General features: G+C 39.9%; 1 protein-coding gene across 6 annotated transcripts; it reads right to left on the reverse strand.

The window, feature by feature from the left end:
* LOC147176382 (cyclic nucleotide-gated channel beta-1) lies at positions 1-26,397 on the reverse strand. Of its 6 annotated transcripts, none has more exons than XM_086074482.1 (37): positions 26,232-26,393; positions 25,593-25,674; positions 25,346-25,376; positions 25,220-25,265; positions 25,052-25,142; positions 23,849-23,868; positions 23,665-23,770; positions 22,862-22,886; positions 22,398-22,485; positions 22,174-22,304; positions 22,010-22,073; positions 21,009-21,084; positions 20,884-20,908; positions 19,289-19,577; positions 16,420-16,569; positions 16,287-16,328; positions 14,892-14,971; positions 14,538-14,749; positions 13,408-13,435; positions 10,518-10,677; positions 10,288-10,302; positions 9,241-9,339; positions 9,010-9,164; positions 7,721-7,921; positions 7,353-7,561; positions 7,154-7,204; positions 6,893-6,979; positions 6,733-6,797; positions 5,807-5,929; positions 5,576-5,717; positions 5,342-5,501; positions 4,101-4,198; positions 3,940-4,023; positions 2,896-3,014; positions 2,654-2,800; positions 1,704-1,902; positions 1-1,109 (listed from the first exon to the last, which is right to left on the reverse strand). In XM_086074482.1, exons 2-37 carry the CDS (start codon positions 25,671-25,673, stop codon positions 912-914), a joined length of 3,897 nt encoding a protein of 1,298 aa, XP_085930608.1. In that variant the 5' UTR covers position 25,674; positions 26,232-26,393; the 3' UTR covers positions 1-911. The 6 variants fall into 6 exon arrangements, 5 of the variants coding, with proteins under 5 accessions (XP_085930608.1, XP_085930609.1, XP_085930607.1 ...); XM_086074483.1 differs by having other exon boundaries at positions 22,195-22,304; positions 22,398-22,500; XM_086074481.1 differs by having other exon boundaries at positions 14,901-14,971; positions 22,398-22,500.
* Positions 26,398-27,834: the final 1,437 nt, after the last annotated feature.

Here is a 27,834-nt window from a genome sequence, read left to right on the forward strand (position 1 = left end):
TTACAGTTTCCAGCTGTTTTTATTAGTACATGTGCACGCTTTTAATGTTTGACTTCATTTCAGTGACAAAAAGTCATTACTATTGTTGATTTTAAACTAAAGCAGAAAACTAAAGTGGCATCCATCTTGAAATGTTCAATCTGCACTTTGTGGCGTTTAGTTTAACTTGCATGCCAATTGTTGGAATGACAGCAGGACAAGACTGAATATGTATTTAATTAGAGTGTACACACAGACAACATATGAATGATATGACGACAATGAACCATTTAATGTAGCCTACACAAATATACTTAGACTTGCACAAACACAAAGGCAGTCACTTCAATGCGAAACAACACACTTTGTAAATTGTGTTTTAAACTGTTATGTGACTGTATTAATAATGAAAGTATACAATTGATTTTAACATCGATTAACACGTTGACATCGGACAGTCCATTAAAATAAAATAAAATCACTAACACGTTATTTTACAATTCAAACAAAATTAATAGTGTGAATATCTCAACCTTATTTTTTTATGGTGAAAGTATGTTCATACAGAAACACTTGTTTTTGTATATCATCTATGAAAATAAAACCTTATTAGTGTAAGCTAATAACACAAAATTAAAGTAAGGCAATCTTGAATAGACATAAAAACAATGTAAACATATATGTACTTTTCAACAACAGCAAAAACAAATACCATATTGGAGGTTGTGGGAAAACATTCGGGTTTGTTCATGTACTGTACTGACCAATCAACGATACAACTCATTGAAGTTTAAATATGAATATGTAAAATAAGATATACATTCTTTCCTTATGTATGTATGCCATCTGCTGTAAGTCATAAAAGCCCGCAAAAGTTGAGCTTGCCGTTTGCTTCTTCCCATCCATTGACTTTACCAACAATTCTTCTTACGTCACACCTTCTTCCCACCCTCCCCCTCCTCAGGCATGCACTCGTGCCTGCGAGCCACTGGCGGCACGTCCTCCGCGAGGGAAAGCGACAAGCCCGAGTTGTCGTTGAAGCAGGCGAAGGTGGAGAAAAATGCGGTGGAGCTCGCGGGAGTGGCTGAGGGCGTGGAGACGGGGGATGGAAGCAGGGATGACATGGATGCCTGGGAGAGAGCAGAGAAAACTTCTATTAACACTTGAATAAATAAATAAAAATGTATTATATCTATTTACAGCAGGGCATTGAGATACAAGTTGAATTCATTGAAATGTGTTCTAATGCGTATTTTAATGAAGAAAATTGCACTCAATAACTTACTTGTACTTTATAAAAGAAGTCACGCTTGAGTTTTAGGCAGACTATGTCTCGCTACAGCAGCCAATCAAATTGCATTGGGGCATGGCTTGCCTAAAACCCAAGTGGGGTGCATAATAATATCTCAACTCCTCCCTCAGTCATTCTACACAGAGGATAAAGAGCATATGACTGTGGGTACTGTTAACATAGATGTTAATTGGCATTAGTATTAAACTGTGTGAAGGGTTAGGGGTTAATTGTTTAATATTTGTCAAACAGCTGCTTATTGGCCACCATACAGTGCTCTTATCTTAAGTCTGCGCTCATAAGTCAAAGTGAAAGATCAGTCCCTTGCATTTTAAGACACCCCAGTAAATGTAATTTACAACAGCGGTTAAATAATCTGGACTGAGTCACATGATACAATTTACAAAATGAGAAATATGAGGTATTTGTTGACCTGCAGCGAGACGTTGGACTTGTTGATCTTCTCTTTGACTTGTGCCATGGCCCCTTTGAGTCCACTGGATTTCTCGGTCATCTCTAGGGCCGCTCTCAGGAGCATGGGAGTCTCGGGCCTGACAGGGGTGGCCTGGACCTGGGCAGGCTCTTTGGCTGCTTCTTTGGCCTCAGGTTTCTTCCCCTTCGTCAGCATCTTTCTGTGGGGAAAGAGAAATTGGATTACAATTCGCCGGTATCCCGACCGACGACAACCATACTTCTGTTCTAAGGTAGGATGACTGTTCTGTTCACTTTCGTGCTGAATGTGTATTTCGACTTTCTTGGTTGCTCTGTCCATTTAATATCAGAACCGCTTTTCCTTACATTTGTATAAACCATTTGTGAATGATGTTTGAGGCATAGAAATCTGGGTAGTTTTTTTTATTAAACAGATGGCCAAGACACAGCACTAGCTAGCAGCTAGGCTAAAAACACTCCCATAGTTACAATGAATACTGTCTAATAAAAAAATTCAGAATTTTTGTTTTTCTGTTTTACTGAAAAAAAAAAAGATTCCAAAAAGCAGGATAAAAATCTATTAAAAAACAACAACACCAACAACAAAAATACACACAAAAAACAAAGCTCCACCCCAAAAAATTGTCAGAAAAACAGAAGGTTTATTTATTTTCTACAGTACAGTAATGCAATATGCTTCCACACTCGGTACAACCTATAAATTATAAGGACATATCTCTTAATTCATTCAACAGTGAAATATTTGTGCAATTCTATACTTTTAACATCATAGAACAGATGGGGAAAACTATTTTTTGGGACCAACTCCCTGCTCATTGCCATTGACACTTCCTTTAAGTGTAAAGGATTATTATTATTATTATGTATTATTCAGGTGTCCCAATATTTCCGTCCATCTTTAGGTCACTGGAAGAGCCGTCTTTTGCGTACCTGGCTTTCTTGCGCAGCAGTTTCTTGGATTCAGGATAGTGGACCAAAATCTCGTTCAGGTCTTTCTTGTCCAGGATGAAGAGATTGGCAAAGCCGTGAGCAATCACGTTGGCGGTACGCCTGTTGCCCCCGCCCACTGCGAGCAAACTGCCAATCAGAGAGGAGGAAGGGTTGAAAAATTTAATGACTCAATAATACACACTTGGGTCTTTTAAAGCACATTTACAGAAAATCAAGTTTACCTAATCTCACCAAAGACGGAGCCGGCACTGAGAGTGACAAAAACTGTCTTCCCATCTGGTCCTCCAACCACCTGCACCTCTCCTGCCTTGATGATGTACATCTCCCGACCGACCTCGCCCTCAGGAGGGAACACAGCAAGAGAAAAATTATGGAAAGCATTTTAAAAAACTGTTCACAGGACTGACACATCGAGGCAAAAAAACAATAACAATTGAGACTTGCTAAGGGAAATTTAAAAGATCTACAGAATGTCCCTAAAGTCTGGAGTCTGGACACGAAGGAAAAAACATATCAAGTAAAAATCCAAGGATGATAGAGCCACTTTAAAATTCTTGTATTTGAATTTATTATTTTTGAAAAACTGCTACATCCCTGTTAAAGACGACTATCTTAGGATTTCCATGATTCTGGGGTGGCCCACATATCCCAATAGCAGTGGCGGTTTCTGGCATGTGCATGTGGAGCAGCATTGCTGGCCCAAACATGAGTTTGTTTGATTTTCCATTTGTGCAATACAACATTTGTGTTTTTTAATTGTCTTTTTCTCCTTAATTCTAATTCTTTACTTATTCTTATTTGTTTAGAATTACATATTTATTTGTGTCTTCTTTGCATATCTGGAATTACAGGGAGTCTTTGAGTTACGTCATTTCGATTTACGGCGCCCGTGCCTCGTCCGTAGCACCTTCTTTTTTGTTGATTTCCCGCAGTAATCACGCCATTTAAAAGTTATTTAAAGTTCTGTTGTTACCTCCAGCAACGGACGTCCATCGAGCAGGTCGGTTCGCCATCGGGCGCGTCACATTTTCGTGTTTAAATTTGAATTAGCTCCGCTCTGCCATCCGCAAGTAATGAATGTCCGTGCGGAAACACGAAATATTGATTCCGTGGACAATAGGATGCAAATGTTTGGACATCTTTGGCATGAACAGTAGATGTACTTCAATTGACGACAATGTGTACCTTCAGTTAAATTGTTGACATGATTTATTTGAATATAATGTGTTTGAAAATGTCATTTTTTGAAAATGTGTGTTCCACACCTTTTTGCAGACATAATCCCCTGGCAGGTAGACAACTGAGCGCAGGCTCTTTAACATATCAAAGATCATCTGCTGATCGCAGCCCTGAAAAAAGAAGGACAATTTGACTTAGTTGGTCTGTTGCATGGTATGTCTTTTTAGTGCCATGACATGGCGTGTACCTGAAAGAGAGGGACCTTGCTGACGATGGAGTAATTGACATCTATGGCGATGTCGAGACGCATCTTATCTGGCAACTGAGTCAGCAGCTCCTGCTCGTCTGGATAGTGAAAAGTGTTGCCACATCTATTAGTTTATGCATATTGTATATTATTTAGGGCTGGGTTAAAACAATTTAATCATCGATAGTAAATCGATTTTCCTTTTCTGGCCTGACATTGATTCATATAACCTAACCTTCAAATATTTACATGGTCCCAAAAACGTATTTAGACGTTTTATGTGTTTTTGAATGCTAGAGCATACATAAGGCTTTGATGCAGCCTCTGAACTGAAGAGAATGTTTGAGGCAATGGTAGTTATTACAAAAATGACCAGCAGGTGGCAGCAGAGTATAAGAGATCAGCCAGGGCCATGTTGCAAAAAGCTCTTCACTCACTGTTTTCAATGGATTTGTGAATAATGATGAAACTTAGCTATATTCTAATGCTAATTGCTGCAAAACGTAAACAGATAGAAATGTACCTTTTTCCCGATGAAAGAAGAGACTCTACTCTTTTTATTTTGGGTAGGGTCAATGTTTTTATATCAATAGAACACAATATTATGTGGGCCTTGCAAAATCTGTCAAAATCCAGTAAAACAGCTGGGAGTGAAAATGGCTGGGAGTAAATGAGTTCATATCTCTTTTTCCCCACAAATTTATAAGAAAATTTAATCTTAAAGGCCTTTTTGTGCCATTTTTCCTGAAATTTACTGTTTTCATCTCATCCTTGTAACACATGTTCTAATCACTTTTAAGGGATTAGAACATGTGTTACTTTCATTAAAAAACTAAATCATTTAACCAGTTACTGCCTCCACAAAATTTGATTTGGAAGCTAATGTTTGTGGCGTTTTTAATCAGGTCCTTGATATTTAAGAAGAATTGATGCTCCATAATTGGATTGAATAGAATCGAGAAAAATCCAAATCGAATCGATTGAGGAAATTAGAATTGATACCCAGCCCTAATAGTATTACATACCATACATGCATCAAGGGGCCATGAAATGAGTTACACCTGTATAATCTAAAGATATTCAAAATCTGCCAATACAAACGTAAGAATATTAATTTTCGACTGGCACCATCATGGCGGTAACATGTTCATTATTGTTGTGCAGTGGTGTTGCAGCTTCACAGGCACTGGCAAAAGTGAACCCGTAACCTTGTATGCTACTTGAAGGTCTCATTTCCTTACCCAGCATCCCTTGCGATTGCCAGGTGTAGTTGTACCAGGTTTTGACTCTGTTCTGGACATCTTTGGGGATGCGATATGAAGACATGTATTTAATGGTGTTGTCCATACAGGTACGGTAGTATGTCTGACTAGCTGTGGCCGCACCAACTACGTCACGCATCTGAGGAAGAACACCTTCATTATATACTGCACCATTGTGTTACTACTTTCTTATTTGTCTTTTGTGAACCCGACCTGGCCAATCATGATAGAAAAGGCAAAGACTCCCACAAAGTAGTTGATGAGCTGGAAGACGATCTCAAACAGGGTGGTAGGATCCGGCAGCCCCCCAATGGTGATGAGGGTCTTTACCGCAAAGTAGTAACAGCGAATGTAACTGTGGCAAGAAGACATCAACACAAATGATTTGTTTGCCGTCTTTCATCCGTGGAGCCAAACGAAACATGCAACGTCTGTTCCACTGACCTGTTGCCTCTGCCGTCGTACACCCACTTAGTGGAGCCCAATCCGTTGTAGGCGGAGCCCCAGTAGTAGAGGCAGGCGTTGCAGTGGAGACAATAGAGAAGATACGTGGTGGTCCGGATCACCCTCAAATACAAAAGATAAGAAATGACCACTTTGGGATTTAAAAGGATGCCAAAGATGAGGAAAAAGACCAGTTGGGACTTTTTAAACTTTTATTATTATTAGTATTATTATTATTATCATCATCATCATCATCATCATCGTCTGTATTAATTAATTAATTAATTAATGTTACTTTTGATCATTTTGACTTTTTTTATGTGTCTCTTTTATTACATCATGCATTTTAATGACTGGCTATTCTGCTACTCAATGTTCTTCTCTTTTTGTTTTAACCAAAATACACCATCAAGGTAGCCTCTACCATTTTTTTTGTTTTTGTTTTTAAATAAACCAACAAACGCTAAGAACAAACAAATGTATCTGGGTCATGGCACCAATTGAACAATTCTGTTGAACTTCTTTGATGCTACTTGAAAGTCTCATTTCTGAAGCAAAACTTGCATGGGTTAATTCACCAATAAACTCCATGTAAAAATATGCAAACGGGAAGTGGGATGTCATGTCGGCCTGTGACTAATCATCACACTCTGTACGCACATGTACAACATACAGTGATGACTGTAAAATGATTAAGTTCCATATTTGCTGATAGTCCTTCTAAAACCAAATTATTTCATATTCAATTACTTATATCCTTTCATCCATTTTGTAAACAGCATATCATAATGTTCAGGGTCACAGAGAGGTCAAGTCTATCCCAGCTGACCTCGAGTAAAGGTTAGAGTACACCTTGGACTGGGTGCCAGTCGATTACAGGACACATTACAGGACTAACAGTTAACAACAAGGTCAAGACAGCTCACCTGTAGACGTAGGCTTTGGTCAAGATGGCCTCTAAACGCTCATTGAATTCAAAGAATGAGTTGATCTAGTGAGCATTAATGGAAACTATTATTCTCCGTGCTATTAATGTCCATAATAAGGTTTTTGTTTGTTTGTTTGTTTTAATATAAAAATGCTGACCTTGAGTAACCGGGGCAGGCGCAAAAGAGGATTGATGCCAGTTCTGAAATAGAAGAGCTCTAGGGGAACAAGACTGGCCACATCAAACTGGAACACACGTAGTAAAAGTTCATTAGTGGGTTATTTTGTGATTAAGGTGGATATCATTGAATTTCAAATTTGGAAACAAGTGAAAATGTGAAGTTCATCCATTCACGAGCAGTTCCTATTTGCATGGATATTCAGACAAATACACAAGTGCCTAAGCATATAAACTCTTACCTTGAAACGTTTGGTTTTCATGTAATTCTTTCTCATTTCTTTTGTGTCACACTGTTGAGAAATGACAACATAAGGAATCATACACATGATAACTCTAGATCCAAAACAATTTTTCACAGCTGAGGCCAAATAAAAGAAAACAAAAAATGGCATTTTCACCGTGAGATAGCAATTAATGATGTCATATTTTGCCACTCACAACTATGTCCCCTCCACGGACAAACTGCAGACGTGGCTGAAAGACGGTGATGTCCAGGATGTAAATGAGGTCACAAAGGTAGTCAGTCAGCAGCCAGTAGTAAATATTGCCTGGAGTCTGGTAGGGGAAAGCCCAACGCACTGGGATGAACCACAGATTCCAGTTCCACGCCAGAGATACCAAGAACATCCACAGGACGTACATTAAATCTGGCAAAAGAGATGAGACAATGATCATGACACTACAAATAAAGTAGAATCTTGATTGGAACTTCTGTCAATGCTAAGCTAAAGCATGCTAATACTGCATTGAGGAGCATTGCTGATGGTGACGAAGGAGGGAAGAAGGGGGGGGGGGAGGGTTCTCACTGGTGAAAGGGTCGATGCTGGCGGGGAAGCGGAAGCGCGCAGAGGCTCGTGTCCGTCGAGTGGATTTCACCTGACGGTCGGACTTCTCATCTGCCTCAGTGTCGGCTCTTCCTCCTGATGGACCAGGGAGCTCCTCAGCATCTTCCTTGTCCACAGGCTGAGTAGCTGGAGCAGGCTGCAGCGCTGGGGCCTTTGGAGGAGCTAGTAACAGGACACAGGTCATCGTGAAGGAGGTCACACAAGCCACAGGTCACACAAAACTATGTACAGATATTTTTATTGGGGATGTAACGATTCACACCGAAAACTGATTAAACGCATAATTTCGATGATGTCAACACTTCTGGTGCATGATTGGATCCTAGCTAACCAACCCCAATCGCAAGTTGATTTGCATGATGTTCATGTTAAAAATGTTACATATAAGCAACCCAAAAAAAGCCCAGCAGGGAAAAAAATGCAGGCCTGAAGGGGTTAAATTATGCATCAATGTAAAAATAAAATAAAATAAAATAAATACAAATAAAAGTATCGATTCACAGCTTCATGTTAACTGTTAGTTGTGCCTTGCGCAGTTTTTCATCGTTTCTAGTCGGACCCTTTTTGGGTCCGGACACATTTTCCAAGTAGCGGCGCCTCTGTAGACGCCAGTAAAAACTTTAATTTAATGTTTTAAGTTTTGGAAGTGGCCCCTTGTTTACTTAATGGCGCACTTTATCGTCTGTGTGTTTAACGCCTGTGGCCGCCCGCTGTATCAGATGAACCACACTTGTTGTGAAATACGTGTCGCTGATGTAGCGTCTTATTAGTCCAGTTGATGGCCTCATTGCTACATTTGTTAAACAGACATCTGGTCAGTCTATGCGAAAGAAAAAAAGTAAATGAATCAACACGAATCCTCAACAAGGCTTCTTGAGCTTCATTCTTCATACTATCTGCCTTCACTGCACAAAGCTAAGAACGTGTTGCGAGGGCAGAATATTAATCTTAACCACAAAACACTGATAACAAGACAAAATGTAGTTAAACCGTCAAAATTATTAGTTCATTTTTGACTTTTTTTTTCTAAATAAATTTTATGTTTTTACAAGGACAAAATGCAGATGTTAAAATAAAAACATATTTTGAGTCATTTGTGGGGGGGGGGGGTGGGGGGGGGGTTGACAAATCAAAAATTGGGAACGTAAAAATCGAATCAAATCAGGGTTGAGTGAATGGTTACATCATATCCCTAATTCATATCTTATAGCTTCAAACAATGACAGATGAAAACATTGAATGTCACTCACAGAGGATGATGCTGTCCTCATCAGAGCTGTCAGGGTCTATGAGTTTCTCTTTTGCCTTCTCCGTCCTCTCTTTAAACATGCGGACCAGCTCCTGAAGGCGCTCATTGACCGCCGTGCTGGTCTGACTGGCGGACGATGACGGACGTTCTCGCAAGCTTCAAAATCAAGACGCATGTCATCGTGGGGACGCCTTCTATCTGCCGTGTATGTGTGTGGCTGTGTGGGACTCACGGGTCATCAAAGCTGTGGATGCTGGACTGGCTGGCCCAGGCTCTGACCGGGACGCGTGCTTCCTCATCATCATCTTCACTTTGAGATTGCAGCCTCCTACTAAGGGAGAAGAGTTTGAGACAGGTTTTGTCACTGTTTCATACTGTCTGCTGTCGCTCATGACACTGTGATGGACGGCCGCAGCTGATAGGGAGCAGCAGGAAGTGGATGCAGCATAACGACAAGACAAAATAGACCCTGGTGGAGCTAGATATTCATGATGATGCCCAGATAATGTTATGATTTCAAACACTATTGTTGTGCATGATTGGGGCAAAGTTTAAGAAACAGTAGTGAGAGTGTGGGAAAAATGAATACAGCCACAAAAATCAAATGAGGAAAGAAGGACAACGTGTAGTGGACACATTCATGCAGCCAAACTGCAAGGCTGATCAATCCATTTATTGACTTCTGCCTCTATGTGCTAACAAACAGTAGCTGAAATAAATTTGTGGCGTCACAATCACAACAAATGACAACAGCAAAACAAGCTTTACAACTCATTTGAACATCACAAAACATGACAATAAAATTGTGTTCTGCAAAGACCGTGTGCGTGTTTTGTTTTTAGAATTTCACATTGTCCTTAATATAGTTCTTTTTTTTAATTTTTATGTTACTTTAATTATACTGCAAATTGTACACACACAATAGTATCTGCAAGACACTTAAAGCACATTACAGGAGAAGGGACAGTCGAGGGCAGAAGAGACAACAATAGGAACATGTGAACCATTTCGTTCCAATCCATGCTGAATAACTCTAAAAAATAAATTCCAAATGAATTGCTAGTCATTTCATTGTGGACAGAAATGTTTCACTCACAGACAAGCATGCAGTGATATATCAATTTGAAGCTATGCTCACTGCAGAACGCATCAAAGCTATACTGTAGAATACACCTGTGTGTCTATAGTACACTGCAGGGCTCATTAAAGTCAACAAACAGATGTTGAGCAGACCACATTACTACAACTACAATTCAAACAATCCATGTGGCCTTCTTACTCTTTATCTCCTTTGCTGCTTTTGCAAAAATAAGAAGACATTAAGCACACTCATTAGAGATGGTCAACATTTTAAAACAAAACATTACAAATAGTTCTTATTATAATATAAATGTGGATGTCTTCTCTGCCTATCCCTTCTTAATATATGTGCATACTAGGACATAGTCACCACTATTGCATAAATACACCTTTATTTAACACAAGTATATTGTTGTCTTTAACTCTCACCTCTGCCGACCTCCTGTTGGGGTGACGGGGACAGTCAAGGTTGTCAGTCTAGGATCCTGCGGGGTGAGGAGTTCCTCCCCTTTCCCATCCCCAGCTTTCTTGCAGTGCGAGTCGACATCCTCGACGTTGACTGCTGGACGGAGGCTGAGTCTAAAACTGTCTGTGGGATTTTACAGAGAGAGGTGACACGGGATATGTTAGAAACAAAGCCAAGAGGTTGATCTGCACATGAATGCACGCAGCAAAGCAGGCCAAAAGCAGAGCTTGATGGGGCACGAAGATGTAGAAAAGGGTACACCCTAATGCCTGAGGATCTCTGAATTAGGCCATCTATAATTGTATTCTAGAGCTCATCTAATAAACGAATCAATCTGGATCATCTGGCTCAGCTCTGCCACCCTCAATAAATGCAAAATGTGTCCTCTTTACCAGTGTGAAGACGCAAAAGCAGTATCAAAGCGTGATTAAAGTTCAATTTTTTCAATAACGCTACTGTATATAATAAAGTAACCCAACAGAATAGTAACTTTAACTCATTCAATACCAGCCATTTTCACTGAAGCAACCCCCTTCGCTCCCGGTTGTTTTACTGGATTTTGACTGATTTTGCAAGGCCCGCAGAATATTCTGTTCTATTGCTATAAAAACATGGAACCTACCAAAAGAAAGAATAGAGTTTCTTCTTTCGTCAGGAAAAAAATATATTTGTATCTGTTTCCGTTTTGCAACACTTAGCATTAGAATATAGCTAAGTTTAATCATTATTCACATTCCTGGTGAAAACACTAGCAAAAAGAGCTTGTTGCAACATGGCCTGCGTTGATCTCTTATACTCTGCTGCCACCTGCCGGCCATTTTCTGTAAAAACTACAATTGCTTTAAGCAACCTCTTCATGTCAGAAGCTGTATCAAAGCCTTCTGTATGCTCTAGCATTACAAAAAAAACATATAAAGAATTTTTGGGGAGTATTCAAAAACATATTTATAAGTTTTTGGGTTTAAATGAGTTAAGAAGTTGAATTTTGCGGCCCACTGATTCACCTGAGCGTCTTACTGGCGAAATGTGCGAGTCATCTTCGATGAAGAAGGCCGGGTTCGAGAGACCCGAAAGCTGGCGGGGCAGCGAGTTGAGCTGCTTCGACGGGGGGCTGACAATGGGTGGCAGGCGGGGGTAGGCGGGGACGTTGGGCAAGTCAAGGACGCTGCCGTTGGGCGAGGACGGAGACGGGGAGCGGGAGCGAAGATGATGGTGAGGAGGAGAAAGAGGGCCTTGTCTAGCAAACGGGTTGAGTTCCAGGTCCTGCTTTTGTTTTTGCTGCTGTTGTCGTTTTTTAGGCATCGTGAGGCATAAGGCTGTTGAGACGGCTCCGGATGTTGCCGAGGTAGTCCTGCGTTCTGCTGGGAAACTGGGAGAGCTTCTGAGGAATGCTTGCCAAGCTCCGGTGGGCCGCGGTCAGGCCGGAACGGGCCGCGGACGTGGCGGCGGAGGCCGCGGGCAAGAGCTCGCTCAGACTGCGGGCAATGTCTCGAGGAACCTGCGTGAGTCGGATCTGAGAGAGCTCTTGGCGCAGCTCGGGCGGCAGAGAGGGTAAATGCTTGGTGATGTCGGACAGCTGGGCGGGTAGTTTAGGCATAGGGGGGATCTTGGGACGGGAGATGCCGTTCTCTTTGAAGAAGGCGTTGATATTGCCCAGGCACTCGGAGGTGTGGGGGATGCGCATCAGGCAGCTCTTAAATGCATCGCAGCTTACAGGCGCTACAAAGGAGACAGGTGGATAGCAAACACTTTATACTGTCAGCAATCATCTTGGGATGCTTATAAAGAGGAGCTCATGCTATCATTGAATACATTCCTAGTCTGTAGATTAATGTTGTCTATTTCTGTCCGCTAGGGCTGGGTTTAAAAACTCCAATAATCAATATCGAATCGATTTTCCTTTCAAGCCCGATATCGATTAATAAAATGCTATATATCCCTTTTATTTTCTTGAAATTGACTGTTCACGCGAATTTAAAAGTAATTTCTTACATTTATGAAAGACCTGGCTGACTTATTGCACTTAAAGACAATTCAGAATCTTTTAAATGTATAATTATTGAATTAGATTATGAAAATAATTTCATCTCATCCTTGCTGAAGTGATAACACGTGTTACATTCATTAATAAACTAAATCATTTGACCAGTTACGGCCTCCGCATTTATGGAGTATTTATCATATCCTTGACATTTAACTCATTCACTCCCAGCCATTTTCACTGAAGCAACCCCCTTTGCTCCCGGCTGTTTTACTGGATTTTTTTTTTAACAAAAGAAAGATTAGAGACCCTTCTTTCATCAGGAAATAAAAGTATATTTGGATCTGTTTCCGTTTCACAGCAATTAGCATTACAATATAGCTAAGTTTCACCATTATTCACAAACCTGTTTAAACTGTGGGGAAAAGAGCTTGTTTTCAACATGGCCTTGGTTGATCTATTATACTCTGCCGCCACCTGCTGACCGTTTTTGTAATAACTACCATTCTTTCAACCGTTCTCTGCAGTTCAGAGGCTGCATCAAAGCCTTCTGTATGCTCTAGCATAAATAAAAAAACATAAAAAACTTTGGAAGCATGGCAATATTTAAAATTGAAAATATTCATATGTTTTTGGAGCAAATGGGTTAAGAAGAATTGATGTGCTATAATTAATCAATATCGGATTCAATTGAAGTGAATCGAATCGGGAAAAATAGAAATGTAATCAAGCTAAACTCTTGTGAATCGAAATTGAATCAAATGAGGGAATTAGAATCGATACCCCGCCCTACTCTCTGCTAGTATAACAGCAGCCAATAGAAGGCACACACTGTGTAAAAATGAGCTAGAGTATATCCAAATGACACTTACCCCCACACTCGTCTTCGGTGGCATCCTTCTGCAAGAGACAAAACAAATAAATTTTTTACAAAGGATCAAGAATATATGCCTGGAAGGATTGCGATATTATCTGTCTAAATGTGTTGCTCCACCATTTGTGTTCAATGCATTGCTTCTACAACCGTGTCTATCGATGCATTTCGTATTGTTTGTAAATGTTAGACCAGTGGACTTAGTTTTAAAAACAATGTGGTTGTTCCCCTTCTTTTGTTTATTAGTGTGACAGTAAAGTGGCATGAAACAGCTTGAAGCCTCGTTTTCTGATTCACAATTTGCCAAACTGCTGCTTATTGTGAAATGAACAAAATTGTGTTCACTCAAAGTCAACCCAAAAATTTTCTTTACAATAATATCTTGTATGACCCAAAAACTCATCAATATTGTGGAATATACATTAATCAGAAAATTCCACCCGTTTTTATCTATCTCAGGGGCGGCCATTTTGTCTCTTGCTGTCGACTGAAAATGACATCACAGTTGCTCAGGGTTCAGATAATGACCAATCACAGCTCATCTGTTTTCTGAAGCTGAGCTGTGGCGAATTGTTAACATTTGTCTAAATTATATAAATATAAATCATGCATGTTCCACCAATGCCCAGATGAGTACAAAGAGCCCTGACGGCACAGCCCAAAACTCCAGCTCAGACCCCAAGAAAACTGGAAAAAATGAAATTAAGAATTTATTTAGGCGCAGGCACCCTCTTGACACAAAGGCTGCAGTTACACTTTAAGCCAGAGGTGGCAGTCACGAGTAAAAAAGTGACACCCTCCGCAATGCACCTTTAAGTCAGCCCTGAGCAACTGGGACGTCATTTTGTGACACATTAGCTGCTTAAGTCATATTCCACAAGCACAATATTATTCAGAATGCTATTTAGACGCGTGGGGGCATACACAGCATATTATTGTAAAGAACATTTTTGTGTTGACTTCCTCTTTAAAATAACGCTCGCAAGTCTAAGCAAAAACTCGGCCGAACGATGTTCTCGTATATTTGCACTTGTATCTCAAGGCACCACTGTCCTGTACTGTATGTGTCTCATATATCCGAATCAGCTATACATTTAGTGTATATGTCATTGCATGTGTGTTGATTACTTTTTTATCAGTCTTGGCGTCTTGAATGTCTTTGTCAGCTTTTTGTGGCTGCTGGGTTACAGGCTCAGCTTGTGAAATCTCTTCTTGTCTCTGGACCGCCGCTTGTTGAACGCGCTCCGACTCAGACTCAGAGGCCTTCACTGGTTGGGGTCCGGGAGGGGGAGATGGGGATATCGCTCGTGGCTCGACCTCCTTTTTGGGCTCTCCTTTGTCTTTCATTTTGGATGACATGGAATTAAAACAAAACAAAGTTGGAGTTATCATATGGTGTAAATTTGAAGCTTGGTGAGAATGTCCTTGTAGTGAAAAGAGTGTGTGTCGTGCAATTTAGGCTTAATGTCTGTCATTCTATACCTTCTTCACCTTCTTCAATGATGGTTTCCTCTTCAGCGTTGCTTTCTTCCTGCTCCTCAACAACAAGAAGCTCCTCTTTGCTGTAGGTAGAAAGCATTATTTCCCTTTTTGACTTTTTAAAAATAAGTTAAATAAATAAATAAATGTTATGTGCTATTATGGAAACATGGTTTAAATCTTTAATAGGTTGTTTGTATTACTTGTTTTGTTTGAATTTGTATTCCTTTTTAGTAGCGTCACTTGCTACCAAGCAAAAACAAACGTGTTTGCTGGTGTCTTTGACTGATTGCTTGACATTGGCATCACTGCTAACGGTGTTGTATAATGTCAATGTTTGAAAACGAGGATTGGACGTAACATTTCACAGCAGATGTAATCAAGAGGGTATAGCATTCAGTCAATGTATGGACATTACTTTGCTAGAGCAAAGGCCTTTGCATAATGCCTGATTTACATCACTTAATAGCAACCTAATATTATTTTCCATATTCTGACAAAGCTCTTTTTATCATAATCAATACATAAATTGGTCAGTCCAACTAAAAATGCTCTTATCCATAAGTTCCAGACAAAATTCTCCCTCTGTCTTCATTATTATTACATTCACATTAGTACATTACATAGGGCAGTGTGTGTGGACATGCACTTTCCCCCACTCTTGGATTGCTGCTATGTACCGTACCAAACACAGTGGCAACAAGTGATTTGGCCATCACATGTAACAGATTACAATTTTGAATATCGACATCAATGAAGCTGCAAAGTAAGATTAGCATTCAATAATAAGCGTCAACTGATGACGTCAGGCTATGTTCACGTTTTACGTAATACTCACTTTTATCCGTCAATGTTCATGATGTGTCTGTTTTAGGAAAAAAACCCACCAAGCATCTGATTTATAAAACTAGGATTCCAGGTTATTAAAAAAAAAAAGAGAGATTTCATTAAAATATAGTCAAACAACGGGCTAAATATTCCATTTGATCTCTTTCTTTCCTCATTTGCGTGTCAGGTCATACAAAACAGCAGCATCAGGTGTGCAGGTTGTCGTGGGAACCACGGGGACCGGGGGAAGGGAAGGTTGGTGCGTGAAAAAGGGGGAGGGCTGACTAGGCTGTTGCTAAGGGAAGCTGCGGTTGCTAGGCATGATGCTGTGATACTGAGGCAGCATGTGCACAGGTCACATAACAAGACAGCCGTGGGATTTGGAACCAATCAGCACACTGACTCATTACAGAGAGAACTGAATTGATCCCATTTTACAGTGTTGTGGTTGGGAATCTCCTTCATTTCGGGAGACAAATGACAAAAATATCTACAAATTTTGTAGCAGACGTAGCAAAAGTGCATCAAAGGGTCCTACAACAACTTTCTTTTCAACCTTCTTTGACTTACGCAATGATGACTTGATGATTCACTTGTTGTAAAACTTGCAGTCTGAAAACAGTGAGCACAGTCATGTGTCAAGTTCCCATACCACACCACACGTCATATCACATGATCCAAAGTGACGAAAAGGAAGGCATACTCTGCATCAGGCTCTTCCAGCAGTTCTTGGCTACCCAGTAAGAGTTTGATGGACTGACCCTCGCCGGCCAGCTGTCGGACGGCCATCTCGGCCGCCTGTCTCGCCACTTCTGCGGCCATGAGGGCCATCTCCTCGCGCTCCTGCAGCAAACTGACAACATGCTTTGCGTTGAATGGCATGGCTGGGAGCCGCTCGTGTGCCATCTTAGATTTGTGCTTAAATCTCGAGTGTGAACTGCATAGGTTGGTTCCCTTTGTCCCTTGAGAAGAGTAGGCATCCGTTTTCATAGTATAAATAGAAGTATCTAATGTGCCATATTTGTGTCGTGTGTCTCCATTGGAGAAACTGCTACTCATACAGAATAACGAAAGTGTCATTAAAGGCTATGAATAGAGATCTTGACATCACGTGACTTTTTCTGAACTTTTTCCACCCCTCTGCGGCAGGAAAGTATTGGCACAGCATTAATGGGCTACAATGGCGTGGAGGGCGAAAACTAGCGTTTATCCATCAACTTTCCGCCCAAGAGCATTGAGAGTCACTTTGATGAAAAGGACATGATATACATGCGCGAGGAGGACATGTTGGACTGCCAATGAAGTGTCAGGAGGGTTTTTTTCCCCCCCATCCTGGCGACGCTGCTAACGTGGAATTACCTCCTCTGTTGCCGGTGAGTGCTTTCAAATCTGATCATACAAAGGATTTATTTCCCCTTTATGTGTGGTCAAAATGCCATCGAAGTTGGCAGTTTGACGCAAGTCTTGGCAGTGTTATTTAGGTACGCTAGCAACTTAGCGTCTGCTAATTCGGCCGCAGCTGCTGCCATTTATGCCGTAGAAAGTCTTCTTTATGGTGTTGGTCAGATATTAAATTCAACTGTGTTAATATCTGTTAAACCGTAGTAGCACAAATGAATGAAATTAATGTGGTAACATTTAGCATCTGCTGATTTAGCCACCATGAACAAAGGGCAACATTGGCTACACATTGGTTCCTCTTTTGGTAGCCTGGAGCATACTGGATCCTTTTTTTTTTTTTGCCTCCTCTCGTTGGGGCAGTTGGTCCACAACAGCTGTCAATCATTGTTAAAGTGTGGCGTTTGCCCTTTACGCAAGCGTTGTATATGCTGCCAAAATAGTTACGCTAACGGCCATTTTAGTAAGGGTGATGTCAACGTCAGGATCTCTTTTGGCCAGAATTCCAATTCAAGAGGTCATATGTGATCACTTAAAGAGGATAATGAAAATAGACTTTACAATTGTTTGCATGCAAATAGTTGGCTCTCTGAAATTACCAACCTCCCATTAAATGTGAAAACAAACAAGTAAATGCACGGGAGGGAGTGTGGGGGCTCATTAATGCTCATAGATTTTTTTGGAATGGTTGCTTGAGTGGTCACAAGGCTGAGTAGGCTCACTTTGTCGCATGTCCTACTCCGCCCCGGTAGTGATGGTAACAAAAGAGTCAAAACCACCACCACCAAACGGATTTGAGCTGAAGTATGACATGCAGAAAGTAGATGCTTTTGTCCATTGTGTATCCTGGTCAAAATGTCTGATACCACAGAACTGTTTTAAATTGTGGGGGAAAAATGTATGTCTGTTAAATTCATGTTCATAATGGACCCAAATTCTTCACTTTGGAAGTAGTACTGTACTTTAAAAACTAGGGATGTTTAATACCACCTGTTTTTCAGACCAATACTTGTATGAGTACTCAATTCTTGAGTAGTCATCATTTCCTCCAAAAAGCATTGACAGAAAATTCCAAAGAAAGATATATACATCCCAATATAGCATTTTTTCTTAAAAGTACACGAAATTAATGCCAATTTTCTATTCTTCTTATTTCTAACATCTAGTTCCTGATCATAAAACAGCCACAAGAGGCCGTCACGAGTACTGATACCTTGAAATAAGGACAGGTATCAGCCCGATACCGATAACTTGCCCATCCCTAATAAAAAACATAATAAATAATGCAACATGATTGTCAAATATAAGAATTTTAACATCACACAACCAAAATTTCCGTTACAATGATTATGTTGTATAAGCCTACTCTTATTCCACAAATATCACATTTGTGGAATAAGAATTACATTTGTGGAATAAGAAGTATGAAGCAAAATTCACCCGTTTTTATCCATCTCAGGGGCGGATATTTTTCTAGTTGCTGCTGACTGAAAATGACATCACAGTTGCTCATGGCTCAGGCAACGACCAAGCACATCTCAGCTGAGCCGTGATTGCTTACGACCTGAGCCCTGAGCAACTGTGATGTCATTTTCAGTAAATACAAAATGGCAAAAGGGCCCAGAGAAGAATAAAAACAGGTCGATTTTATGCATATTCCACATACACAACATTAATCAGAATGCCATGTTTAGACTACATAGAACAAATTAAGAAAATTTTAGGGTTGACTTCCCCTTTAAAGGATCTTAAAATGGTTGACCGTTTAAAATTCTGCGGGAACTTACGTCTTTATGTGAGGTCAATACATTTTGTTTTTTTTCTCAAATAAAAAAAAGGAAATGTAGATATTAAAATACATCTATTAAATGCCATTTTGAAAAGTACAAGGTCAAGCGGTAATGTTTTGTCACAGCTTGTTTATGATCAGGATTAAAATAAAAAATTAAATAAAAAACACAGCGGACATCACATACAGCAGATGGCTCACCCTTAAAACAATCAATCAAAAAGTCAAATTTGTCTGAAGTCTGCTTTCTACTTTTCTATTCTATTTATATTTTTACAATTATTTTAACCGCCACTTGTAGAATTGACCAAATAAATTAGATCACACGAATTTAAAATTGCAAGTCTAAAAAACAAATGTAAAAATGACCATTATGAGAACGTACCGTTCCTCCATGGTGGCTAAAGCCACAACCTCGGCCTCCCGCCTGATGTTTTCAACGAGCGGTGTCCAGCGGCCTGTCTGGGTCTCCGCATCCTCCCGAAGAATTTGAGCCAAAGCCGGATGGGATGTTTGTGGTACTTGGCTTGTCTCAGCACACCTGTGGAGGTGCATGGAAGAACTGGACCGTCTCCTCTGTGCCACGGTCTGCTGCGTGTGAGCTGACGTGTCGTGACCCTCGTTGTCTGAATCCACGTCTTCTAACACCATGTCAGGATTGAGTTTGGTAGAGGCTAAGAAACGACGGCAGGTCATTTTGTGCGGAAAGAAAACAGTGGAAAATGAAGTATTTACACAAAACGAGAAAAGTCACACGCTGAGTTTTTATTCATCTCAGCATTTTTGAATGACAGCTTGTTGTTTTGATTTGAGAATGAAAGGATGATTCACATCCCATCGAACACCGCGACATACATCCACATGTCACATTTCACAGTTCAAGGCCAAAGAAAAATAAGTGCATCAAAATAGGCCTTATTCAGTATTTTGTTACATTTAACGTCTTTGTATAAATTACCAGACATGCATAAAACTGTCTAATGGAACTCGGCCAGCATTGAATAACACTCAAAGACAATCTCTCTCAATATTGAGTATAAATAGGGTTCATTATGTAACATGGTTTAGATCAAAATACTTTTCATGTAGTCCAACAAGTAACACTATAAAATATATGCATAGCTGCCATTTAATCAAGCATAAATCCATTTTATTATTTTGTCAGAAATGTGGGAAATGTACTTATGTAATTATACTTCGTGTGACATCTTTTTTCATCATCTATTTCTCCTTTAGTTGACACTTAGAGGCATGAATGTGACAAATATGTATCGACTAAAGTACATAAAAGAAAACGAGAAATACAATTCTACAGAACGTCCATCCATATTCTGTCCCACTCATGATCTCAAAGGTCGCTGGTGAGATGAAGTTTACCCCAACTGACTTTGAGCGAGAGGCACCCTGAACCGATTGCCAGCCAATTGCAGAGCACATACGGACAAAACAAACACTCACATTCGCACCTGAGGACAATTTTGAGTATTCAATTAACCCGAGAAACCTGATTTTGGAATGTGAGAGGAAATGGCCGTGAATGAAAAAGAAAATATGACTTTCAACAAATGCTACACATTAATATTGAACTGTATTGAGTACAGGTATGGTGAGTTGAAGATTATTGCAGCTGCCTTGCCTTGTGTGTATCATTGTGTGCGTATTAAGAAGCTGCAGTAGTGCCACAAATCTTAATGCAAAGTGCTGATAAGCGTTTCTATATACTATATGCGTGAGAACGGTAGCGTCCCCCAGCCGTCTCCTCCTGCTGTTCAAGGGGCTCGCAGCGCCTTTCCCCCTGAAACAGAAGGAGAAGAGGTACTGAGTTAGGCTCCCAACGTCCTCACTGTGGGAAAAAAGAAAGAAAAAAAATACAACTACTTGGCTGTCCTGAACTGTGAATTGTGACATTTGAGGAAATCACTGAGCTATCAAAATGGATTGATTGTCTGGTATTGAGTACAAGTCTAAAGAGAGACTCACCTTTCTTTAGAACATCTGCCGTGGCCTGTGAGCAGAGCACAAAATGTTCAATTCAGTGCGCAGAGAAGGAAGGCAAAGATGCAAGATTGTAGGTCAACATGAAAAATAAAAAGGCCAGAACTTACCTCAGTGTCATTTTGCAGTGGAAGAACTGGCTGAGGGAGCTTCAAGCCAAGCCCTGACACGAACCAGCCAACCACCCTGAGAAGAAACGCTCCAATTAACCACTCCTTCTTAATTCCGATCTTTTACATTGGATATCAAAAGCTACGTACCACTAATAAAATGCCAGGAATGATAAATCATTCCAGTGTGCACAACCTTTTATTACTGCGAAATGGCTGTGTTCTGAATTAATCAATCATAGTAAACTGATGGAATGGGTGTCAGCACAGACCTGCCGCCGGTTAAATAACAATAAATGAATTTTCAGATGCTGTAGACTTTTTGCTTCCTGGCAAAACCTGAATGTTCTGTGATAACACTTGACTGATATTTGGAACAGTTCATAACCCCCCCCAGTTCCAGCTCGGAAAAAAACAAAAAACAGCCATACGTATGATGCGGCCACCGCTATGCCACTATGCTTCACTGTATGTATGGTGTTCTTTTGGAGATGAGCAGTGCCGTGTTTGTGAACTATGGAATTATGGCCAAAAACTTTCATTGGGCAATTTTGCTATACTGCAGTCCAATAAAATGTACGAAAACAAAATGTGTAAAGTTATATGCAGTTTAATATAAAATACATAAATCTTAAAATTACAGTGTGTAAAAAAGACAACAATGTATGTAAAGTAGAAAAAAATGAAATAATTTGAGTAAATAAATACAATAAAAAGTATGTCAAAGTAAAAAGATTATATAAAGTTTGAAATGAAGAATGTGGAGAAGAATGCAAAGTATAATATGTTGAATCAAAGTATGTAAAAACGAAAAAGTATGTAAAGTAGAAAAAGTGTGTGATGTTGAAAATGAAGTTTGCAAAAAAACAAGGAATGCAAAAAACAAATAAAGAATGTATGATAAGGAGAAAGTGAGGACTTGAAGCAGAAAAAACAATGAAAGGATGTAAAAGACAAACTGAATACATGCAGTGAGACAAATCAAAAGGAGGTCAACCTACGCTGAGGCCTTGCTATCAGTGTCCAGTGAGATTCCACTGAGAGATTCAGCAGGTGGAGAAAGAACTGCAGAACAAATGACATGAAATGAGAAAAAGCATGTGAGTGACAAAATGATAAAGTGGCTTGTGATGTTCAAATAGGTTCAAGATGTGACTCTTCCCACCAAGGAACGTAAAGTATGTACTTTTGTCCAAAGATGAGCGGGGATTCTTTTTGGGTTTGGGCTCAATGGGCATGGAATTGGCAGGGATTAGAATCGGTTGAGGGATCTTCTGCTTTATCCACGTCACCACGCTGCAGCCCATAAAGACAATTGGAGTCACATGACATGATCCGTTTTTGCTGTGACGGTGTCAAAATGTACAGCAAGAGCTGAATAACACTCACTTTGGGGGGAATACGGACTGACTTTCCTCCTCTGCCTCGTCTTCTGATACCATTTCCACCACTGGGATGTGTGGGAGCGGGTCATAATCTGGACATATGGACACTGGAGAATTACTGTTAGGTCAATTTTATTCATATAGCACACTTCATACACAAGGCAAAGGAAAGGAACGAAAGGAAGAAAGAAACTAATAGTGAAATAGATGTTTTTAATGTTAGAAAGACCTTAATCAAAGGTATGGGAGAGAGAGAGAAAAAAACATTTATAGTTGGGGCTGACTGGGGGGGGGGGTGTCAGCTCTTTTTTTTTTATTATCTTGTTTTGTTTTGGTTTTGACTGAGTTTGTACATAAATCAGAACATGTTGTAATCTAACACTAGCCTATAGCAATGTAGCTATAAAATCAGAATTACAGTACCTATTATCTACAGTATCTATCACACTGACAAAAGACTAAACTTACCTGGCATTGTTGTAACTTCATACACCTGTAACATACACACACAGAAAAACAGCATCATGTGTAAAACCTTATGTTTTAATCATAAAATCTTTTTTTTTTTGCTTTTTGCTTTTCTTTTTTTAATCATAAAATCTTAAAATCACTCGCACGGTCAATAGTTTAGTTGGGATAGCGTCAATGCCACTGTTAGCATTCAGAGATACTGTATGTGCTTGTCCAAACTTGCTTTGGACCTGCTCTAAAATAATACAAAAATGCTTAGTTAAAGACAATCCTAAAATACAGATTATTTTTGTTACCTCTACGATAACCTTACTGTTGTCAAAGTCTTAATGGACTTTTTTTGTTGTTGTTGTTGTAAATGTATCCTTTCAAAGGGAGAAGGTCTCTGTAGTTAGACCAAAAAGGACAACACATACTGTACATCTTGCAGACAAACAAATCTTGAGAGATTGATTTAAATAGGTTAATTGCCTAATTGGGTAAAACCCTTCTAAACTCCTTGAACCCACCATTTATGCATTATTGCATTTGTGTTGCAGGACAGAACAATCCACTGTAGAGTTTGAAATTCCCCCCAAAATATTTAGAGTCGATTTAAAAAAGAAAAAGATACAGCTTCGTCATTGGCTGCTCTTATTTTTGTTTTTTCTTTTGTTTATTATACTGTATATTCTGTCATTGTTTTTGAATTTACACATACTTAACATGATTAAATAGCTGTTTTTGGAAGCCCGTGAGACATCATTAGTTGTTTGAGTTGAGTGTTAAATATAAAAACAACAACAACAGCAACAACAAACCTCCGTGTGCTCCTCTTGGTTGCCATCGTTGACTTCTCTGTACTTGTCGTCAGGTTGTGGCAGCACCTTGGTCAGACTATGAGTGACCCATCCCATCACTCCGGACCTGGGAAACATCCAGCATCAAGCCATTCACCTTCTAACGCCAACCACACAATGTGAACTTTGCTAGTGAAAACGTTACCTTTCTCCATCCACAACAGACTGCCAGTGAGGGAAAATAAATGATTATTTAACAGGCAAGAAAAGCTCTAGCTTTTTGATGAAACAGATTTGTGTATGTAATGCCTATGCCCCATTTGTCAATAATATTTTAGTCTTCATAAACTTTTTAACCAGGACCTCTAAATGCTCACGAGAATTTAGCAGTAAGTAAAGCACTGTCACTGTGAACACTGTCTTTGGGCCAAGTGATGATTTTTTTAACAGATATGTTCAGTTCAGTTTGTTCGACCCTGTAATAACTTCTCTAATGAGTAGGGATAGGCGAGTGCCGATACCAGGTATCAATATCGGTTTTGATATCAGCCTTATTTTAAGGTACTGATATTCGCAACGGTGGCCAAAATACCAGTATCGGACGCCCTCTTGTGACCTTTTTACGTTCAGGAACTAGAAATTAGAAGAAAGGAAAATGTACATGAATTTTGTTCAATTTGAACTCTTTTACTTTTTAATTTTCACTCGCTACTGGCTGTTTTACTGGATTTTGACCGATTTTGCAAGGCCCATAGAATATTGTGTTCTGTTGCTATAAAAACATGGAACCTATCAAGAGAAAGATTAGAGTCTATTTTTTCATCAGGAAAAAAAGAATATAATCTGTTTCCGTTTTGCAACAATTAGCATTAGAATAAATCAAGTTTCATCATTATTCACAAATCTGTTTTGTATTGGTATTGTGACTAATCAAGAGTTGAGTACCCGTACTGGTATCGGTCTGAAAAAAAAAAGTGCTATCAAACATCCCTTTTGCCTACTAATGATGAGTGCCACTGTACTTTTTTTCATGAAATTTATGAAAATGTAAATTAAACCACCTAATCTCACCTATTTTTATAAAAAAAATTATTGATGAAAAGTAGTCCAGTTTAGACACATTGTGGCATCAGGGGTCACCAACTCCGGTCCTCGACAGCACCTATCCAGCATGTTTTGGATGCTTCCCTCTTCCGACACACCAGTTTCATATTATGAGCTCATCAGCAAGCTCTGCAGGAGCCTGATAATGATCCTGATCATTTAATCAGGTGTGTTGGAGTAGGGAAACCTCGAAAACATGCAGGACCCTCCAGGACCGGACTATGACACCTGTGAACATTACAACTGCAAAATTCATCAGGTTCTGGTCATTGTTTTGCTTCATAGGATTATTTGAACACCTCACCTTGCTGTCGAGGTGAGGAGAGCCAGCGGGCTGAGGCAGGGTGCTTGCAAAGCCATTGGACAGCCAACCTAAGACTCCCGCCTGCGACTGACTGTGGAGCAGGGGCACACTCTATATATGCTCACACACATTAATAACCCATAAGCACATGAAAAAAAAAGAGTTTACCTGTCCTCTGAAGCATCACCCGTATTCTTCAGTGGAGGACTCTTGGCTGTGTTGTATAACTGGTATTAGAATAATCATAACCCACAGAAAGCAATTCAACACGATGGTTCATGTAATAATCCTCACCATCTCTGCTTTTGGAGCCTTCCTGTTTAATCTGAGACACAAAGAGAAGTGTTTTAGAGTATCTAATATGCGGATTTGTAAGGGTTCAAGTTTGATGCATATACTCAACAGAGGAGCTGGTTATTTAATGTATTCAAGTGTTCAGATCGTGACAGTTGTGTTTTGCTAGTCAACCTTGTCTTACGCTAACCGATCAATGGGAAAACCGTGACGTCATCAAAGGTCAAGTGTATGTGTGTGCGTTTACCCCAGCAGGATTCTTGATATCTGCATCGGTTTGAGGAGATCCAGGGGGATGGGGCACCACTTTCACCACCCAGTTGAACATCCTATTGAAACGCAGGCGCGCGCGTACACACACACACACACACACGCACACACACACGCACGCACACACACACGCACACACAAGACCTTTGTCAAGATTGAATGTGATTGATAATGATGATAATTCACCTGACTGAGAGAGAACCCTTCGGTGCAGCTAAGGAGATCTGATGAAGCACGTTTTTAATCCAAGGTTTGCCCTCACATTTACTTAAATCTTTTTTATAGCATTCAAATCATTTATATTAAATAAATGCATCATATATCTGCGGTGAAGTGGTAAAAACAAGAGAGCATCGTGTCTTCCATGCAAGTAAAGAAGCGCAGCAGTTTTCTTCCTACAAATTGTTTCAATGGAAGGAAGTCGCTCGCAAACGTAGAGGAAGGAGTGAGGTTCAACGTTGGGGATTTGCACTTGTGCAAAGTATTATGTCCATTTACAATTGATCCGCATGTTAAGGTAATCCACTTCAGCAACAGGCAACCTGGTAACATGTGCACTAAATATTATAATATTCAATAACATCAACACCACAAAGTAAACATAGTAGTTTCCTACCTGAGGGTCTACAGGTGGTCCAGCATGCCCCTGGTGTCGACGAGATCCACAATGCGACACAGCTCAGCAGGGATTTTCCACAGCGGCTGCCCGACCCTAACTGGATTAAGGAGCACCACCTGAAGGTTAAGGCCCAATCTCGGACTGGCAGCCAGATTGAGGATGAGTAAAGTGTGACGAGGACATCATCCCATCTAAGCAATGCAAACTGTTGCTACCTCCAGCAGGGAAGCTGCTGCTGGAGATGCGGGTGTCCAATTGACTCTTTACCTGTCCTACATTATACAAACTTGTTTGGATTTGATCGTTTTATGTGGAAAATACCTGACATATTGTAATGTTGATAACATCTTATTGTACACCCTACTGGGTGTATGCATGATTCATGTATTTTTATAGAGTACCTGGCCAATACATGACCAGTACTTGTTGAGTTAAAGTGACTCATAATGAATTAGTTTTGTTTTTTTCAAATTGGAAAAACCAGAAAGCAGAGAAAGAAAATTGTATGACGTTGTACTCGATATAATAAAGACATTTTTATATATTCCTGAGATTATCAGACAATTTGGGGGGGGGGGGAACTATTGCACCATTCTACAGTAAATTAACTTCTAGCACTCTAAAACATTGGTTTTCAACTGTCAATTGTATACAAAAAATGTACAGAAAAATTCATATATTGGCACTAATCTCGTCTTTTTAGGAAATATGCAGACCAAATCAAATTCAGATTCCAAAGCTTTAAACATCAATAGGCATTTTTCATGCTAGAGACATTTCCCATTATTAATTCATTATTATTAATTATTAGTTGACTGTTAATTATTACAAGTAATTATTAATTATCTATTAATCGTTAGATGGCCAAATAAAAGGCAACTCCAACCTGGAATGCACCTTAAATACTTGACTTGTATTGACTGCGATTGGCTGGCAACCAGTACAGGGTGTACCCCGCCTACTGCCCGAAGCCAGCTGGGATAGGCTCCAGCAACCCCGCGACCCTTGTGAGGACAAGCGGTACAGAAAATGGATGGATGGATGGATACTTGACTTGTATACAAACTCATTCCATCCTCATTACAGTTATCTCGCACAGGTGACACCGTACTTTTACAGACTGGCTAGCCATGAATTCAACTGTATGACCAAAATAGATGCTAAAGAATTCAAAGCTCATTAGACAAAGTTCAAAGAGCTACTATTGCTCTAATTCCCTTCTGTGTCAAGAACTGTACACCGGGGGGCTGGGGGGTACTATAGCCCTGTCAGATTTGTGTATCCCCAGGGAAGCCCCTCCAGCATTTTATTTGACATATTTACTGGTATAAACGTTCTCAGTCCTACTATGTATTGTTCAAGCTCCCCTTTAGCCCAGAGAGAGAGAACAAAATCATTGGAGCCAAGCCTGGTCAAGTAAACCAAAATCTGTCGTTATATTTTGAGCTGTACTCCTTACATACACTTTATACTCTATAAAAAAAATATATCATAATCCTTTCTTATGTAATACTCCAATTTCTTCAAAAGATGAATTTGTTTTTGTTAGCTATTTATTCATTGAAATGTTTTATTCTGTGTGCAGTCAATCTCTATACAG

The sequence above is a fragment of the Leptonotus elevatus genome, chromosome 4, assembly GCF_054856555.1.
Source record: "Leptonotus elevatus isolate MCC_2025b chromosome 4, RoL_Lele_1.0, whole genome shotgun sequence".
Taxonomy (NCBI): Eukaryota; Metazoa; Chordata; class Actinopteri; order Syngnathiformes; family Syngnathidae; genus Leptonotus; species Leptonotus elevatus.

What these genes read in the sequence shown, in the direction of transcription:
- LOC147176382 (XM_086074478.1), bottom strand. Translation starts at nt 25,673, where the DNA reads ATGTTCAACTGGGTGGTGAAAGTGGTGCCCCATCCCCCTGGATCTCCT. An exon ending in AGGCTCCAAAAGCAGAGATG is followed by an intron (nt 25,266 to 25,345) that starts GTGAGGATTATT and finishes TATACAACACAG; the next exon opens with CCAAGAGTCCTCCACTGAAG. An exon ending in ATCCACAGCTTTGATGACCC is followed by an intron (nt 9,165 to 9,240) that starts GTGAGTCCCACA and finishes TTGATTTTGAAG; the next exon opens with CTTGCGAGAACGTCCGTCAT.